Source organism: Mercenaria mercenaria, chromosome 18, assembly GCF_021730395.1.
Source record: "Mercenaria mercenaria strain notata chromosome 18, MADL_Memer_1, whole genome shotgun sequence".
In the NCBI taxonomy this organism is placed as follows: domain Eukaryota; kingdom Metazoa; phylum Mollusca; class Bivalvia; order Venerida; family Veneridae; genus Mercenaria; species Mercenaria mercenaria.
In genome coordinates, this window is record NC_069378.1 from 22,257,503 (window position 1) to 22,276,503 (window position 19,001).

Sequence of the window (19,001 nt, forward strand, 5' to 3'; positions counted from 1 at the left end):
AAAGACACAACTCCATTTATCCTTTACAATGCCAAAATTTAAAAACAAAAATATATAGGGAAAAGTATAAAATATTCTACATTATGTACATTAATATCGGATGCTATCCTGAAAGTGAACCAAAATTCCAATTTTACCAATGTTTTACGAATAACATATTTTACTGCTTAAGGATAACATGGTGTAGTAGCCATATTTCATATCTTGTAACTGGATGGTAATATTTAAATGAAATTTGGTCACTTTAAAGCCATTCAAAATTAAAAACCTTTCACCGAGAGATTTTTCGAATTTTATCATTTTGTGGGGAGATAATCGGTATTGAAGTTAACATTGATGCCTATGGGAAATATATAATTTCTTTGATTATGAGAATCTGAGCTTGAGTTTCGAGAAAATTTCGCGGTAGAAAGCTGCATTGTATGATTCTGATACAAATACCAGAAAGAAATCTAAAATTCCCCATAGGGAAAAGGAGAAAATTATTTTTTTCTAGTTTTCAGGGGAGATAACTCATGAAAAACCAAAATTATCAAGGGAGGTAATCAAAAGGAAATTTTGAGAACTTCTGTCACTATATAACTTGTCAATATGCACCATATTTCTATCGGTTGACATTTTCAAGGCTTACATTATCAAGTTGTATGTACGCTTTTGGTGAAATTGAGGCCTATTACGGGTAGTCATCCTTAAACATTTATAATATTTTTTTTATATAAGGTTTTTGACAATATCGTGCAAACCTCACTACTTCCATAAATTTGAAAACTAAGTGATATTATGATATTCACCTTTGTCGAAATGCTTGAAAGACAAAAATATCAATGATTTTCTTTCAGGAAATTACTCTTTAAAGCTATGAAGTTAAAGGCATCATTACGTCTTTGATACGAAAACTTCTGTATGGAATCAAGCCATCTGACTAGGTGTAAACGATCTGTGTTTTTCTCACCCAGCGGATCGTAACTACTGAATACCACCCAGCACGTTAGAAAAGGATGTTTGTTTTTCAGTTCTGTCTCACGAATCTGCCTTTCTTGTAGTTGTATAGAAACCTTATTCAATATTCATTGTATTAATAGAACCATATTTTATCACAGAGACGTTCTCTTCTCGTTTTTAATAATTTAAAATAAAAAGTCCAATAGCTGCAAGTCTTATTTATAAAACGATTTCATCTTAAATACGTTGTAGACACCATAACATTTTCATATTCTAACAAAACAATACTATTACAAAAAGGTAAAGGAAATGTCATTCCTATGTGTACATTCTGGTTATAGTACTTAATATATACTATAAAATTGTGAATGCAAAATATAAAAATCAAGAATATTTTACGCAAAGAAAGTCATTATTATCTGCAGAAAATATCACAGTGGGATGGGATATTTTTCGATAAAAATGATTGTAAATCGTGTATAGTAAATAATCAATTATAGCACCAAACATCATTGCTGAAAATGAGTTGGACAAACAACAGTCATTTTTTTTGTACTTTATATATTCAATCTTGAATAAGAATAATATGTATATGTCAAGAGTCGAAAGGGAATTTTCTTGGAAAAAATATTTGATATATTTGATTGCCAAATAGTAATGTCTATGTGTGCACCGATTAATAAAACAGACCATGCCCTCTTTAAACCTGGCAGGTCAAGAGAACGTCTTTGTTCACAGTTTGAATTTTATCCAGTTCATTTCTCTCAAATGTATGTAAAAATGCCATACTGTCTTAAATATGTAAGAAAGAATGCCATACTGTCTTAAATGTGTAAGAAAGAATTGCAGTATTGTCTTAAATACAATTCCCAAGGCCTTATTAATATAATTTGCGTATTATACTATTTGCGTCTCTATAAACACATACACTGATACTACATTGTGGTGTGTTTTAATATACTTTTCCTTCGAGCAATATCGGAAAATGATATGAATATTTTTTTTTGAAATGGAAATTATCATTGATAAATGCAATATGTAACTGTATATTTACTTAAGCATTAAAGCTGAATTACTGTAAAAAACGTTATAATTTTGGCTTTTACTTTGCAATGATTAACTTGTACAATCCGTGCGTTTATGATTTCCTGGCAATTTATATGATATAACGTCACATAAATTCGGTCACAACGGTGGTCACAACGCACATTACGCTACGAACCTTTACGTAGTTCGCGTTGTCTATAGAAATACGTGCATTTAAACAACCGACATGACTGGATAATTTGGTTATCAACAACTTTAAACGTACTAGTATGCAACTTTGGCTCAGTAGAAATAATGTGTAATACATGTAAGAAATAGTTACGTCTTAGTAATATCCACCTTTATATTGAATTTCTGTGATAATGTTCACACTGGGATACCAACCTTTAATGCGTACATATTACATACTCAGATGTTAATTACTAAACCGCAAATTATGCGTCAAATGAGTCCTACCGTAACATGGAAACATATACAAAATTAGTTTTTAAATTACATATGTTGCTTATGTTGTTATTGATACAAATGTCAAATGTCACGCTATACATTATGACATTTTAGCTCTGTTAGAGGTTTAGAAATTAACTACCATTTAACATAATAAGTGATAATTGTAGAGTAAATACATACAATTCTTTGCGTTAATTTTCTCTGTATTTCATAAAATTAAGTAGAATGCACTTTTTTCTATATTTTGTCACATATATTGATTCCGTTGAATGGAATTTTAATAAAATACAGCATTCTAGCTTAACAAAGTTTGGAGTCTTTAAAAGTATTCTTATGTAAGTGGATGAATGGGCTCCGAAAACGATTCAATAAACAATTTTAACGAAAGTGGTAAGTATTTTTTGAACAACAGACAGCTTGCGCAGGAAATAATTTTGGTGCTATTAGTAATTGAAAGCAAGAAAATATGTGCGTTTAGGAGCGACATTCTATTTCTAAATAGTACTTGTTTAAAGCCTTAAAGTCGAATCTCATCATATATTCGGATTAGAGCAGCTAAGTATATGCTAACAGTAAGTTGTTTTTTTTTACAATTTATATTTTGCTCAAAAATGAAAAATATTCAAAAGTAATGTGTAATACTTTTAAAGTCTATTACTCAACAACTTGAAAAAGACGATTTCTTTACTTGTATTCAATTTGACGTAAAGTGTATAAAAATTTCTATTTGTACCGAAAAGTGTAAAAAAAAGGAGTAAAAGCCGCCAGTATTGAGATTTGTTAAAACATCAGAAATGTACAGATTTGATTATCATTTTCATAACAAACAATATGCAATATAAAACACCTACTTGATAAAACGGGACAAATTAAGCTCAATATTTTAAGGTATCTGATTCTGATATTTTTTGACTGTTTAGCCGATTTTACTTATATATTTGATAAACGAGATAAGAATGTTATATGTGAAGATCAGTGTTATGAGTATGTAAAATAAAATATGTATGGAAAGGTGAAAAGGCAGAGGGAAACAAGTGACCGGGTATTGCAGTGGCAACAGTGTTAAGACTAAAAACGCTTCAAGGCATTTAGGAGCTAAGAAACAAAAAATATTTTACTTAAATTTTAATAGTGTCTTTGATCTAAAAGCACATATCATGTACGCGACACATTGTCTCATCATGCAACATTTGTGTGCAGTACTCAGATAATCCATCAATGCAAATAAAAGTGATCGAAACAAATTTACTGGACCTTCAACAGTGACCTTGACCTTTTACCGACAACCATGGGTCATGTACGCGACACATTGTCTCATCATGCAACATTTGTGTGCAGTACTAATATAATCCATCAATGCAATTAAAAGTGATGGAAACAAATTTATTTGACCTTCAACAGTGACCATGACCTTTGATCGACAACCCTGGGTCATGTGTGCGACACATGTTCTAATCTAACATTTCTATATAGCTATAAAAATCCGTTAACGCATATTATATTAATTATAACTATAAGTTATGGAGCGGAAACAGTTTTTACTTGATCTTCAATAGTGAGCTTGACCTTTGACCTACAAAGATAAGTCATAAACGTGCATAGTTGTCTTATTGCTCTCTATTCACATAGTTACCAAGTTTTATGAACCCGGCTTGAAAACTTGGAGTAATTGCAGGATACAGATTTCCGGAAGAAAAGACAGACTATAGTCCCCTCCGGTGTTTCAATGGACTAAAAAAGAAAGACAGTGAAAAAGAAAAATCATCGGGTTAGTATTGCGAAAAGTACATCGAATAAGTTATTGATTTTGCTGCATGATTTTGCCGATATTTTTATGGAACGTACAAATATGAAAAATAGTAATTATGCTTATATTGATCATAATGTATCGGACAGAAATGGTTTATTATAGAATGTGAAAATATTTTGTTTGTTTGTTTGTTTGTTTTGGGTTTAACGCCGTTTTTCAACAGTATTTCAGTCATGTAACGGCGGGCAGTTAACCTAACCAGTGTTCCTGGATTCTGTACCAGTACAAACCTGTGCTCCGCAAGTAATTGCCAACTTCCCCACATGAATCAGAGGTGGAGGACTAATGATTTCAGACACAATGTCGTTTATCTAATAGTCACGGAGAACATACGCCCAGCCCGAGGATCGAACTCACGACCCCGCGATCCGTAGACCAATGCTCTGCCTACTGAGCTAAGCGGGCGGGTACGTGAAAATAAAAGGCGCGATAATTTGATTGTGCTTTCCATCGATACCGGGCTATATAATCAAACAATGTTGACCGCAAGAGTACAGTATTAATCTTGTTTACGAAAAGCTACATATGAATACGGTAAAACTGAAACTACTAAGTAGATATAATTTAGGCATAAAATATAAAATTGTACTTGGAAATGATGAAAACTGTAGTGGTTTCAAAGAATCAAGTCGGTGTTTTAGCAACATTTTAGATCTGTTGATTACTCCGGATGACGATGTTCTACACTTTATTGACACATGTGAAGAAGAAGAGGTCAATAGCATGTTTGAAGAACTAAAAGTATCTTTACCACAGGAAGTTTATCAAAGGCAATAAAACAAAATACAAATAAAAGTGGAAACCTGATCTTCATGACTTTTTAGAATGCAAATCTACCCCAAATTTGTTGTCATTGAATATGTTTTCTTTGAAATGTAAAATACTACACCGAGACTTTGTCGGTAGGTTTGAAGTGCCGTTGCATAAAAGGGTAGTCATGCAGATGAAGGTAATTACAGAGTGATCAAAAGATTTGACTGAAAAGTTTATATATGAATATAGAGGCCTAAGCGGGCTTCTTGAGGCACAGCAGATATGTATTTTATAGTATATATTTTGCTTGGTCTAATTAAACATATTACTAACAGTGGGAAGCAATTATAGTGTGCATTTACAGGCATTATTTCGGCTTTTGATTATATAAGTAGAGGTAATTTTGTCAACATTAATTCAACTAGACATTAAAGGAGACATTTTAAATGAACAAAAGAGTAGAATCTAGGGTTAATTGCTGCATCAAGATAAGCAATATTGTTTATGTGTTATAAGGGGGTCAGGGGAAAGTATATGCTTCTAACCTTTTCTGTTATCAATATTTGTTACTGATACCAATGATAGGCTCTGACAAAAGTTTTGAAATGTTTTATCTTACATAGTAATTTTTGATGCAAATATAGAATTATAGAATTGAGACACTTGTGTCATTTAAATATTTAAAATGCATCGTAGATTTATCACCATTATAACATTAATTTACATTTATTGATGTTAAAATGTCGTCATATGTGTCTACACAGTATGGGTCAAAGTCCGTCACCTTAGTTGAAAATTGAATAAACTTGTTAAATTGATATGCTATGTATATATATATATATACATATATAATTATTTAGATGACAGTGGCGAAGAGCTGCAAAAAGATTACTTTTGTTACTTTAACACAAATTTAACAAAGTTATCACCCGTATGTACTAAGTCATTGCTTCTTTACCATGATTATTATTGTTTTAAAAAGCGCCGAATATCGGGATCTCAACATCTGCTTTATTTTGTATCTTATTATAAGCTACTGCCTTTGAAGTAACTTTCAGCAATCATTTCTCTGTGCATAGAGATGGTAAGCTGCTTTTAGATGAGAAGGTGCGAAATTGAGATATTCAGTTTGAGTTTTGTCTTTAATAAGGGTCGGTTGATGCACGTAAGAGATGACCCTTACACTAAATATTGTTTTCTTTTACGGTACTTATTTCTCCATGCATACAATTTTTCAAATTATGTTTAGTTTGAGGATTTTGGCTGTGATGGTTTTTAGTGGGGCCATGGTAATTGCAAGTTTCGTTATTTGCACTTATATTGCAAGATGGGCTGCTCAGATTACTGTTATAATTTCTCGGATGGCGTAACTTAATATAGGAGAAATTGTGTTGCTATAAAATCGTCAGATTAAGTCAAAATACGATTAAAATCACCAAACAATTCTGTATTTTAAACAATATGTATTAAAGACGTCTTTTTTATTTGAGAAGAAAATTATTTTTCAAGTATGATTATGTCAGTGGGGTATCATGTCACGTGTCAATATCATGATAAATCAGTTAGGCAACACTACAAACTTTTGGCATTGCGCTCACTGCTACAAGTAGACACCGTCGTTTATATGACTGAAAATTTGTTGGAAAAAAGCGCTATACACGAACACACACACTTTGTTAGAATAGAATCGGAATTACTTTTGTTTTTATCTTTGAATCAAATTCAAAATTTTCCGAGTTTCACAATTTGATAACGTGAGTATGTGTCAAATGGATTTTGACATCATTTAGTGCAAACAATTAATTCCTTTATATCTCGTTTTTGTTTGTCTTTGAAATTAAAATTCAGTTGCATCCATTTAGTAGTCATTTAATAAAATAAATCACTTAACTATAGACTTAACTGACAGTGTTAATGATAGATTAGCATGCACATGTTCTCAGAATTCACATTTTCAAGATTTTTTTCATATGAAAGTCAGTACGACACGGTCTTTTAAAATTTCATCAGAGTTTTGAAAATGATATTTGACCCTTCTTCCTACAAGTGGTCTCTATATGTTTTCATTATTTTTTCAGGAATCCTTATAGATATTCAAATATTTAGAAATGGCTTGGCGGCCGTGTAAAAGTGCCTTGATTGAAATGGTGACCATTATAGCCATATATTGCACTTCTGCTCGCGGACTGAAAGGTATGTTCAAAGTTTGCTTTTGTATTATATTGGTTGTTGTCGCTTGAAAAAAAAAAAGGATACGTTCAATTTATTCAATTGCCTATCGGCTAGAAAGGGTATTTTGTAGCGTTTAATTTCGTGTTATATCCGGTTTAATATGGTATTTGTCAGCTTACGCATAAGAAGGTATGTATATTTTTTTACATAAAATATTTCCGTCGGCTGCCGGGCAATAGCCTGTTCCTCTGTTATAAACATTTATTGCCTGTCACCTCGATAAAGCATACTATAAATATGTTCATTTTTTTAATCATTGCTTACTATCATTCCACACCTATTTCTGACGAAAAAATCAAACATTCACTTCTCATGGCCAATTATACGATCAGTTTTTATTTTTACATTTAATTCATAACCGTACAAGGAAGCCGACATGGTTATAAGACGTGATTCCGTCTATATCATACATTTATATCAGTTTATTTTATATATTTTTCTATAAAAGGTAAATAATAAACAAATGTGTGAGAATCCTGTTATCAAGACCAATAACCGGAAGGAGGCGAAATAGCCGGTTGTTGGTCTGTCACGGATGCGACGCCATTTTTCTTTGTTTCGTCCCGTTAAAAAGTTCTTCAGCATCATTATTTTATATAACTAAGTTAATCAAACGATTGAGTACCGATTAAGTTGTTCATGTATTTAATAAGCAACTAATTTAACGACGCTAATTTGTCTAATACAGTAATAAGCTTTCCTAAGCCGATATTGGCACTCGGATAAGCCCTCGTCCAATTATAGGTTGAATAATGCCAATACCCACTTCAGACTCGCCAATTAGAGGTTGCTATTTGATTGCCAGGCGGGATAAGTGAATAATTGCCCGAAGAACTGCGTAATGGTCCGAAGACCGTAGGTCCGAAGGACATAAATCATTCTGTTGTAAATTAAATGTGAAATAAATGCAAAGTTATTATAAGTACAATATATATTTTTGTTCTTTACATTATGTAGCATCAATATTACTTTTTCTTATTATAAACTATTTATATTTATGTGTTTAAAGTTCGCTTTGGTCAATATGTTAAGTGAACATTAATTGCATGCTTGTTATATCCTACTTGTACAATCAATATAATATGTGTAAGACATACTGTTTGTGTAATACGCCTGTGTATGGTTTAGCTAGTATACTGTTAACATGCAGAGACAGTAAGCTAGAGCAATAGTGATTACACAATATCAAAGACCACTGTTTTTGATATTGCCACCGGCCTACAGTAATAAAGTGCAATACAGATAGCAATTATATAGTATACAGAGGATATACAACGTTTTTTTTATGAATATGGGTTATACATACATGCTGAAAACTTGTATTTTCTGTTTATTATATACAAAAATGATTGATAACGTCGTTAGTAGAACGAGCGACAACATCAACAATACATTTCCCGTTCAACCGAAATTCAGTCTTATTTTAATATATACAAACGGTAAACTCTATTACCTGCTAAAACATCAGCGAAGATGCTAAATATGAAGGTGTAGTTGTACGAGTTGCGTACACTTCACCGTTCCCAATAAAATTTCGAGTTATTTTCTGGCGTTTCAAATTGAAAGTGAAAAGATCTCCTGAGTAATGCCCTGTTGCGGAAGATTGAATGCAGTATATCCGTATACATGCCGGATTGTATGTCCACAAGCGGGTATTATATATTTTTAAATAGTTAATGACTTTGCTATATGTTACATTTTTCTTTCAAAAGAACTAAAGTCACTGCCCAAGAATGCTGAAATAGTTCCGGAAAATCAGTGTAAATGAAGAAAATATCTTTCTCTGCAGGGTAAAATAGATACAAGAAGATATGCAATATATTTCACCAAACATTCTCAATATGTCTTCAGAAAATATATCACAAATTATTTACTTACGGAACAACATCATTGTTTTGAAAGTTACAATTCACTTAAGCCAAGTATTGATGGGCGTTTTTATTTTCTGCTCCATCACAGATCAAGAGTACGGGTACAAGATATTTGTACGAGGATCATCCGAAAAATGATGCATACAATGGTATTTAGAAAAATGAAAACGTGCTGAAATAAAAGAATTTGTCAAAGAAATGCCCATTGTTTATAATGACCTACTGCCAGTGACTTTACTGTATAGCAACATTCGTACCTTGCTCCTAGGAAATGCACTTACAGCTTCTAAAATATGACTGATATCCGGGTTGTACGAGTGATTGTTTTGCACGTTCCAATGATCTGAAGTCAGACTTGACGTACGTCAGAAGCATTGATATGGAAAATAATTGGACGTCTGTGAAACAGCTCACATCGCTTTGTTCTGATTGAATTTCGTCACTTGTAAAATTATAACGTTAAAGTGTCTTTTAGGTTTGGCAATTTTAGAACTAGCATGTTATATTATTGGAAATTTATAGAGACAACAAACAAATTCGACGTCCATATTTTTTAACTTGATCATATTTCCAATGACTTAATACACATTGAATAGGATAAAAAGAACAAAAATTAGAAAATAAATCTAAGTCACAGAAACAAAATACTGTTTATTTAAGAAAAGTCATTAAATAAATTACTGAAAATATCTTTGAACTGATTTATTGCAAAATGTTAGATATGTTAGAGATGTCTAAATACTGCGAATACATAGTCAGATATAAATAGCTGATTATCTTGTTGGTAATCCAAGATGTTGTTGTATTTCAACGAGATGACTGATTTGGTTAATTTTGTGATACCATTTTATTCCCCAGTTTGCCATGGAACGTCAGAAGGGATAGTATGGGCAACAAATTCTGACTCCCAATATGCCATGTACAAAAACCGATATACGAATTGCTCATATGTTTATGGAAACCTCGAAATCACCGGTTTAGAGGGTGCCTACGACCTGGGATTTCTCAAAGATATTGAAGAAATTGATGGATATTTGCTTGTTGCGAATGTGTTCTCAAACTACCTTAATCTTACAAAACTGAGGATTATTCGAGGAAATAAATTATTCCCCGTAGGCAAAAATAACTACAGTATATACATCGCCTTGAACTATAACCCGGAAAATATCACACAAGGCCTGTTGGAACTTCAGTTCAAAAGTTTGACGGAAATTGTCAAGGGTCAAGTGTACTTCAAGAACAACAATCTGTTATGTTTTGAGAATACGATAACATGGAATGACATCAATCCATACACATCTCCACCCGCTAGTTTCATTTTTGATTCGTTGACGTACAGACGACAATGTAAGTATGTATTAGATAAGAAAAATTTGTTTTTTTCAGTGGGAATACATACCTGTTCACATTTAAGTAAAATTAATCCCTAAAGATGTCTGTGAGATTTTGTTGAAAATTATGTTACATGGAAAATAACAAGGTTTTTAAGTTTGAAAAAAAGGTTTACTTTAACATAATTTTATACTTTTATAAATTATCAGTGTTGTCTTCGCCAGAAAACTCGCTTTGAGTTATGACAGAGAAGACTATTTACAAAAAGATTAAGTCTCTGTGTGCAGGGTTATGTTTATGGTTATCATGCATAGTGCAAGGCATAGGCAAAAACAGATTTCACATAATAATAAAATTGAATTCTATTTATATCATTCAACAGGCCCATCATGCCCAGAAAATTGCTTTAATCCAGCAAACCAATATCGCCAATGCTGGGGAAGCTCACCGGATATGTGTCAACAATGTAAGTTATTCATATAATTTAGGTTAGCCTGTAGCAATTTAATTTACATAGCCATACGTTATAGAATAATGTCAAACCACATTGTTCGTAAAGCAAACAGTTCCGTTTTTACTTCAAGAAGATACACTGTTGAAGAATCTTGATTCTAACAACTGAGCCTTGATCTTAATTAGGTCCCGATAGATTTAGTGCGGCTTAACGTGTTGTATTTCTGTCAGTCGTGATTCATTCTTAAGGATGGTCTAAATTTATTAAATAAAATTTTGTTTTCTGTCTCTATTTAAAGTCGTTAAGGGATAATTACTGTTTTATTTACATTATTGTATGATCTGTTGTAACATCAAGGATATAACATTAAGAAAATATTCATTTGTATTCAAAAGATATAAGTAACAAGGCTAAAAGGTTCAAGTGCATGTTCACGAACCTGTTGAATGTAATGGCCATATGTTTATAAAAAATGCTATGCTGCTTCACTGTGAAAAGTTATAGAGCACGCAATCCGAGGATTTCTCAGACAAAAAGAATAATGTTCGAATATCTCTGCAGCATTATAATATTTTATGATATACGTGTACTAGTAACACATTAAAATATACACACTAAGCATGATGTTAACATAATAAAACAGTTCTCCTATTATATATATCAAAACAAAATATTTTACCGAAGTGTTTATCATTCAGACTAATTACTAGACTGATAATAAAGAATTTGTAATAAACTTTCAACTTTTGTAATATTTTTTTTTGTTCTTTGTAATAGTGACAAATACCAGTCTATTTTAGAGATTTTCTAAGATAATTGATTGTAATATTATCAGACTAGGACATAGACTTGCTAAATTTGCATTTAAAAAAATAATATATTGTAGTGTTGGAGATAGTCTATTTATCAGTTGGCAAAATGAATTGTAAATAATAATGTAATGTTGGCATATCTAGTGTATGTGTAAGCTTTAGTCCATGTAAGGATTTTGTTTAGAAACTTTAATATTTTATTCCGTATATATGAACATGCATTTTTTTTCAGTAAATTTCATAAAGAAAGTGTGCAGTGATTCATGCCATAATCGATGCTACGGAAGTGATCAGAACGGATGTTGTCATTCTGAATGTGCAGCTGGTTGTAGTGGTCCACTGAAAACAGACTGCTTTGTAAGAATAGAACATACTGATCTCCGCAGTGATAGTATATATTTTTTATTCCAGTTACTGGTCTTGAAATGGTGAACCGAATTCCAAATATTTGAAAGCACACATACAAAGATGATTTTTACTTTATTGCCAATAAACACACACAACTGGTAGATTTAATAACCAGTAACTGTTTTCTTGCATATAACTACCATTGTGACATTATGCAACATCGGTACAGTTAAACAGTTTGAGTTGAACTCCCATGTAAAAAGAAGCGTACGGAATCGTCTCAAAAACTATGTGGACTGTCTGCTAAAACTCTCAACACTAGAGACAAACTATTGTTAAACAATTATAAAACACAAAACAAAACTGTCAGTATCATTTTTTCTAGGGTGCCTCAAGTAAACGGATTTAAATTCATTTAATGATACAGAATTCTAACTCCAACATTGAAAAATTAAGGTCGAATCCTGCTGGTCTGTTTTGAATTTTGCTCACTTCATTCAAAAATAATCTTGGGGCAGAAGTAAAACCTTCCTACATTTCTTCCGCAATATGTAATCTAAAAAGTGAAGGGAAAATTATAGAGAATTTTACCGCATGTAACTCAGTATTTTTAAAGATGTCTAACTCTACCCCTTCTGTTTCAGAGGTAAATTCACTTTGAATAGCAAGAAATCGCTTATCAAATTAAAATTTTCTACTTTTGTTCAATAAATCAATAATAAGTCTTTAAAGAAGTAAATAGAGAATATTAGGTAACCGTCGGATAAATTTAAATTTATTAGGCGAGCTGAAGAAAATATATTAGGCGAGGCTGCTGCCGAGCCTTATATATTTTCGTAGACGAGCCTAATAAATTAAAACTTTTCAGACTGTAATCTAATATTCTATTTATCCTACGTGCTCAGAATATTAGGGAAAAAGTTGTTGGAAAGAGCAACAGCGTGCAGACTTTACGTCATATGCAAGTGCAATAAAATTTGTTAATAAAATTAAAAAATTGAAATAACTTTTTTGTTTCTGGATAAAATCTTTTGATATTACCACTTATTTTCTTAGTTAGATCATTTCCAATACAATGATAATGGTTTCAATGAAAAATTCGGAAAAAAAGATGTTTTCCAAATTTCCGGCTGAAGTGCCGTAAAAGTGAAAAATAGCAATAACTTTTTTGTTTCTGGATAAAAACCTATAATTTGACCACTTATTTTCTAAATTTAAACATTTCCAATACAATGGTATCGGTTTTAATTAAAAATTTTGATAAATATGTGATTTCAAAAGTTCCCGCAAAAGTGATATTTTGACACTGACTGAATAAAGCAAAGTTTATTAGGCAGGCCGATTTTGTGCTATATCTTGTATAAGGGTAGGATAAAAACTTATTAGAAAAAAAAAGGAAAAAAAGGGAAAAAAATTGGTCCCATTGGGGCTTGAACCTACGCCCCCCCCCCCCCACCCCCTGAAAATTGCAGTCAAAGTAGGTTTATAATAGGAATTGAATACTCTTCTAAAGAGAGGTACTCTATTACGGGTCTAATGCCTTAACTAAATAACTAATCATTTTTATCCTTCATTATTCTTTTGAGTGCTTGCGCTGTGGAAAGTGGCCAAAGTATGCGATATATTTCGAAATATTCAGAAAGTTTATTTATGAATTAAAGGGAATTCCTATAGTTTTTTATGCGCATCTTTCTGCGCAGCCGACACTTTCTATGGAAAACTGAGCTGAAGTCAACATTTGTTGAAACATGTTACAGACAATCTTAAATATAAGGAATTTTGAATAAAAAACATTTTTGATAAGTTATATCAGTAATCAAATATTGGTACTGGTTTTTGTTGTATTGACAAGTATCATGCCTGACAGGTATCTTGCTATTTTTGTGGTTGTGTTTTCACATCGCATTTTAGTACAAAGACAGTGTTGTTCATATAATGTAAGATAATTGACTGATAAGACAATATTATTATTATTATTATACCAGATTTATATCACCTTTCAGATTATTTAGTATTCAATTATAGAAAGAATTAAGAATTTTTAAAACTTTTTTTTAACTTTTAGCAGACATACATGTAATAAATTTGGCCAGGTTCGCGCCATTTCCGTCCGAACAGGTGTTGTATTCTAGCGGTCTTAACATAAAATTTAGCCTGGTGACCCATACATTTTTAGCCATTTTTATGCTCACAATACAATTATCTATAGACAAGAAGAAAAAGAAAAAAATCTATGAAAGAGTTTTTTCAAAGTTAAAAAAATATATTCTTCACTATGGGTATTTTTCATTGAAAAAAGTTCACAAAAGTAAATATGAAACAATATTTTTTTTTATTTGTACCCATTATTGTAAGGATAGAGTATTACAAATATGACTATGATATCAAATAAGTATATACTAAAATCTGTAAAAAGAAAAAACCGTATTGTGCTGCCTGGATGTATATTTTGGTTGGTATTTATAAAAAAAGCAGAAAATTATGAAAATGTTGAAAAATCGCTGGCAGATTCAGCAACAGTGGGTGTGTTCAAAACAATTTTTCACAAAAACAAGCCTGGTGACCTATTGTTTTTATCTGTTCATTGTTTTCAGCACAAATTTTCCTATCATATATGTGAATTTAAAAAAATTCTATGAAAGGAAAAAAACTATAGGAATTCTCTTTAAACGAAGCTGAAATTGATATGTAAATGTGCATAGTAAAATTGTTTATTCATGTTGTTGGATTTTACACAACAATTTGCGAAGGCTTGTGAAAATTTAGTTACACAGTAACGTTATCTTGATAATTTATTTTGTCAGAGTTTACTTTATTTTGCTAAAGCTTGTAAAAGTTTGCTTTGTAACGTTATTTTGATGACTAATTTTGTTTGAATTTAGACAATATTTTTCTTAGGCTTGTAAAAATTTCTACTATGATGGTGAGTGTTATGAAGAGTGTCCAAAGTTGAAGGTTGGTGCAGACTATACATATTCTCTTGGCTCTCTCTGCTTAAGGGATTGTCCAGGTAAGTGCTTGACAAATGTTTAGTTTTTAATTAACATCCAAGTATTTATAGTTTTATTGTTTAGCAAACTTTCCCTGCTTTCGTGGTTTTATTTTGCTCCTTCGTCAGGGAGGATACAAACACATCTTAATCAATTGACTTGAAACTCCAGTCTTTAGCAAAGAAAACAAGGTTAATAAAAGTCAAGAAAGGATAATATCCTCCTTTATTTACAGAAGTAAGAGAACATGATTTTTTTTTCTCTTTTGAATATTACGGAGAAATATTCTGATTCCGGAATGAAACGAAATTATTTTTTCTAATGTTCTACTTTTCTTGAAAGAAGGGTTGTGTTTAATCCTTGAATGAAGTGAAGGTTAATCTGAAAAGGTCTTGTTACCTTGTAGTATATTTAAATGAGGTTCTTCAGAGAAAACCCTCTTTGATAAGATATAATTTTAGCTTTTTTTTCAGATGAGCTTAAATTGCCTTTTTCTCATAGTACATCCTTCCTCTTTCTTAAGAACTGTTTATATTTTTTTTCATTTCATTTTAGTGTACATGCTTAAAGATAAGAGATCTTGTGTGATGAAGTGTCCGGTAGGAAAATGTCCAAACGAAAGTACAAATGTCTGTGAGCAATGCACACATGTCCAAAGTAAGTACGATGTCAAAAAGGTAATTTAACAAGTTCATATCAAGTTTCTCCCGTAATAATCATTTCATTTGTTTCGTCTAAATAATACGTATAAAAGAAAACAAGCTAAAACTTTTAATAAAAAATCGTGAAATACTGGATAACTGAATTGTAAACTTGGCAAATATCCAGACTGTGATATTCATAAACAACAACGGGTATAAAATGTTAAAATATAAATAGCACATATCAAAGAAGACAATATAGGGTTTTGCCTGTCTAATCTTGCTATCAATAGCGTAGCTACTTATCTGTCCAAAAGGCCAGGTGGATTATTTCAACCATGCGCAAGAATACCCTCCCTAGCGGTACATCAATAACTGTCGTCATAAATATCCAATGGCGACCGTTGCAAAGTGTAAATATATATATTTTTAGTTTACCTTTTAACACCTTATTTTTTGAGGCTTAAACATAACTTAATAACAGTTCAAGGTATTGACTTTAAACTTGGCATAAAGATAGGTTGCAATAAGGCAATGTGCAGAATACACTAACTTGGTACATTGTAGGTAGGTCACGGATCAAGTTCACAAACTGAGTTCAAATCTGTTCTTGGTAATTAGTGTTCAGAGCGGAACTTCAAACCTTTTTAAGGTATTTATTTTAAACTTAAAAAATATGTGGGTGGTGAGGAGGTGATTCTAGGAGTGCAATAACCAACAATACTCTCCATCACCCCGATCCATTCCTGAAATTAAACTTCACTCCAATCCCACCGAACAAAACTCAAGTTTATATTATTGTGCCTGTACGGACGAGTTCTGTAGAACTGGGCCTATGTAACAGTAAGGTCTAATCTGTCCGTCAAAATGTGTGTCCAAAGCATTCAAGAAATTTTAGGTTTGAATACAAATCATATGATGGCGACGAAGCTGCTTGGTTGTTCATAGTTCAAGGTCTACTTCAAATCTGTCATTGTATTCCCCGTCCTCCCACAGAAAAACAAAACAAATCGCTATAAGTTTTCTTTGGTGCCTTAGTATATTATCTACGCTGCCGAACAAAATCCCCAAACACACATCAAGCGCAACATTACATCACCCGCCGACCGAACACCCAAATGAAAATTCTAATCAAGAACTTTGAGCATATATTTTTGTTTTTTGTTTGTTTTGGGTTTAACGCCGTTTTTCAACTGTATTTCAGTCATGTAACGGCGGGCAGTTAACCTAACCAGTGTTCGTGGATTCCGTACCAATACAAACCTGTTCTCCGCAAGTAACTGCCAACTTCCCCACATGAATCAGAGGTGTAAGATCCGCGATCCATAGACCAATGCTCTACCTACTGAGCTAAGCGGGCGGGCTTTGAGCATATATTGCCCCTCTTTGTAGAGCTATTATTCATAGTACACTCACATTAGTAGTATTTAAGGAAAAACTCAAAACAATTAGGATAACCAAGTTAATTCAAATGTCAGTGAAATGTTGCACGTGCGTCAATGTCTATAATTCAGGTGCACATTATGGTTTGATCAATTACAAAGTGTATTCTCGAGAAATATTTCATTATTTTGAACACAGCGAGTGCTGCTTCAGAGAAGAAACCTTTGAAGCAAACCTATTTACGAAAAACTGTTCTGGGTACCTGCAAATACTTGTAATGTATCTTTGATGTTGTCACTTCGTAGAAGCTTGATACATTCGTAATATAACATAAACACAATAATCTCAAAAATAATTCTTTCTTAAAAAATCCATCAATTGCTGCATTCAAATCCCTACAAAGCAAATTCATTTAGATGTACCCATACATTAAGGGTATTGCTGCATGGAGAGTTAAAGCCTGCTATCTCATTTTTTAAAAAAAGGTTCAATATCTTTCAAAACAACCATACATGAAGTATTTGTTGCTTATATTCAGTACCTGTTTTAACTTATTCTTGATTCGTAGTATGTTTTCGGTATCCATGGAGCTTACATATTATCTCTTGCTAAAAAAAGAAAGGAGGTTGGGTCTAATTGTTGTCACTTCCGACGTGGTATTCCAAAATGTTTTACTTAATTCTAGTCCAGCTTTTATTTTGCATTTTCAACAGCATGCTTGCTTTTATACGTTTCAGATGGAACGGTTTACTGATTTACGAAGCTTCTGTTTGATGATAAGATCATTGTTCAAGTGATGTCATTTCATTGCATGCAGTAAATGATTTGAACCGCGTACTTATATATATTTCAGAATGTGCTGGTCTATCTGCCTCTGAATATCTGCATAGTGAAAATATAGAAGGCTTTCGGGACTGTGAGATTATTGAAGGAAACCTGAAAATTTTGAAAGTCTCCTTTTATGGGTATGTTTATTTTTATATAATTAATAGAGAAACTGTGTAAAATATGTTACAGCTTAGTCAAAAGAGTGTCAAAACGTGATTCAGAAACCCAATTTGACTGCATATTTTCTTATGTACGCAGCAGGCTCCATACGGTTTTCCATAAATGCGAATGTTTTGAGACAGGATTAGTTAAGAAATAATTTATAGCAAAAGAGTGCTTAAACACTATTTAGGCACGATGGGCTGTAATACGTCGGGTGTTATAAGTTCATGAGGACGCAACCCGAGTTAAATTATTTGTATGACGTATTACCGCCCGAGTGTATAAAAAGTGTTAAAACACGGTTTTGCAATAAGGTTAATCAATTCTAATATGCAGTAGATGAAATATAGAAGCGCTCTTTCTTGGTCGCAACAAAATATTTGACGTCACAGCACATTAACGTGACGTCATTCTAACGTAAGCGTGTTTTAACGGAGACAAACATATTAGAATACAAACTTTTTTTCTATTTTGTATATTGCATTGTAGACGGTTTATAAATCATAGGTGCGTACGGAAAAGAAAAACGTTTTATAAATCTGTTGCAACCTGGAAGTAAATCAGTCACAAATTAGAAGGTGATATATTAATTACTTACTCCCAATCTTTAAAAAAGTAATCTGACTGAGGTGGAAAGGAACTTACCAATGGTTTCTTTCAATGGGACAAACTTACAATGGGGAAAACAGGCCTGTAACATCTGTCTTGCTGCACTTTTAGGAGGAGACGGACGCGTCTGTAGACAAGGTGTTCGCCATTATAAGCAGGACTTTTGATCTGGTATGAAAACGTTCTCCCTATGGCAGACATTTGTGCTAATGTGACAAAAGATATCTTGAAAAAGAAAATGATAAACTGAAATTAGACATAGTAATACATTGTTAATTCCTGAAATTCCTGAAATCAACACAACGGATTTTTGAAACACCCACGTGTGTTTTAACAG

The 19,001-nt window shown here is 32.3% G+C and overlaps 1 protein-coding gene across 1 annotated transcript in view; it reads left to right on the forward strand.

Annotated features, from left to right (window-relative positions):
* The first annotated feature begins 2,625 nt into the window (after positions 1-2,625).
* LOC123538470 (receptor tyrosine-protein kinase erbB-4-like) overlaps positions 2,626-19,001 on the forward strand; it is a 53,087-nt gene continuing 36,711 nt past the window's right edge. The window contains exons 1-9 of the mRNA XM_053529711.1: positions 2,626-3,011; positions 4,115-4,207; positions 7,081-7,195; positions 9,964-10,452; positions 10,820-10,903; positions 11,936-12,060; positions 14,950-15,061; positions 15,597-15,698; positions 17,919-18,030. Coding sequence (XP_053385686.1) covers positions 7,111-7,195; positions 9,964-10,452; positions 10,820-10,903; positions 11,936-12,060; positions 14,950-15,061; positions 15,597-15,698; positions 17,919-18,030 — 1,109 coding nt within the window. The 5' untranslated portion in view covers positions 2,626-3,011; positions 4,115-4,207; positions 7,081-7,110. The remainder of the gene's footprint in view (positions 3,012-4,114; positions 4,208-7,080; positions 7,196-9,963; positions 10,453-10,819; positions 10,904-11,935; positions 12,061-14,949; positions 15,062-15,596; positions 15,699-17,918; positions 18,031-19,001) is intronic.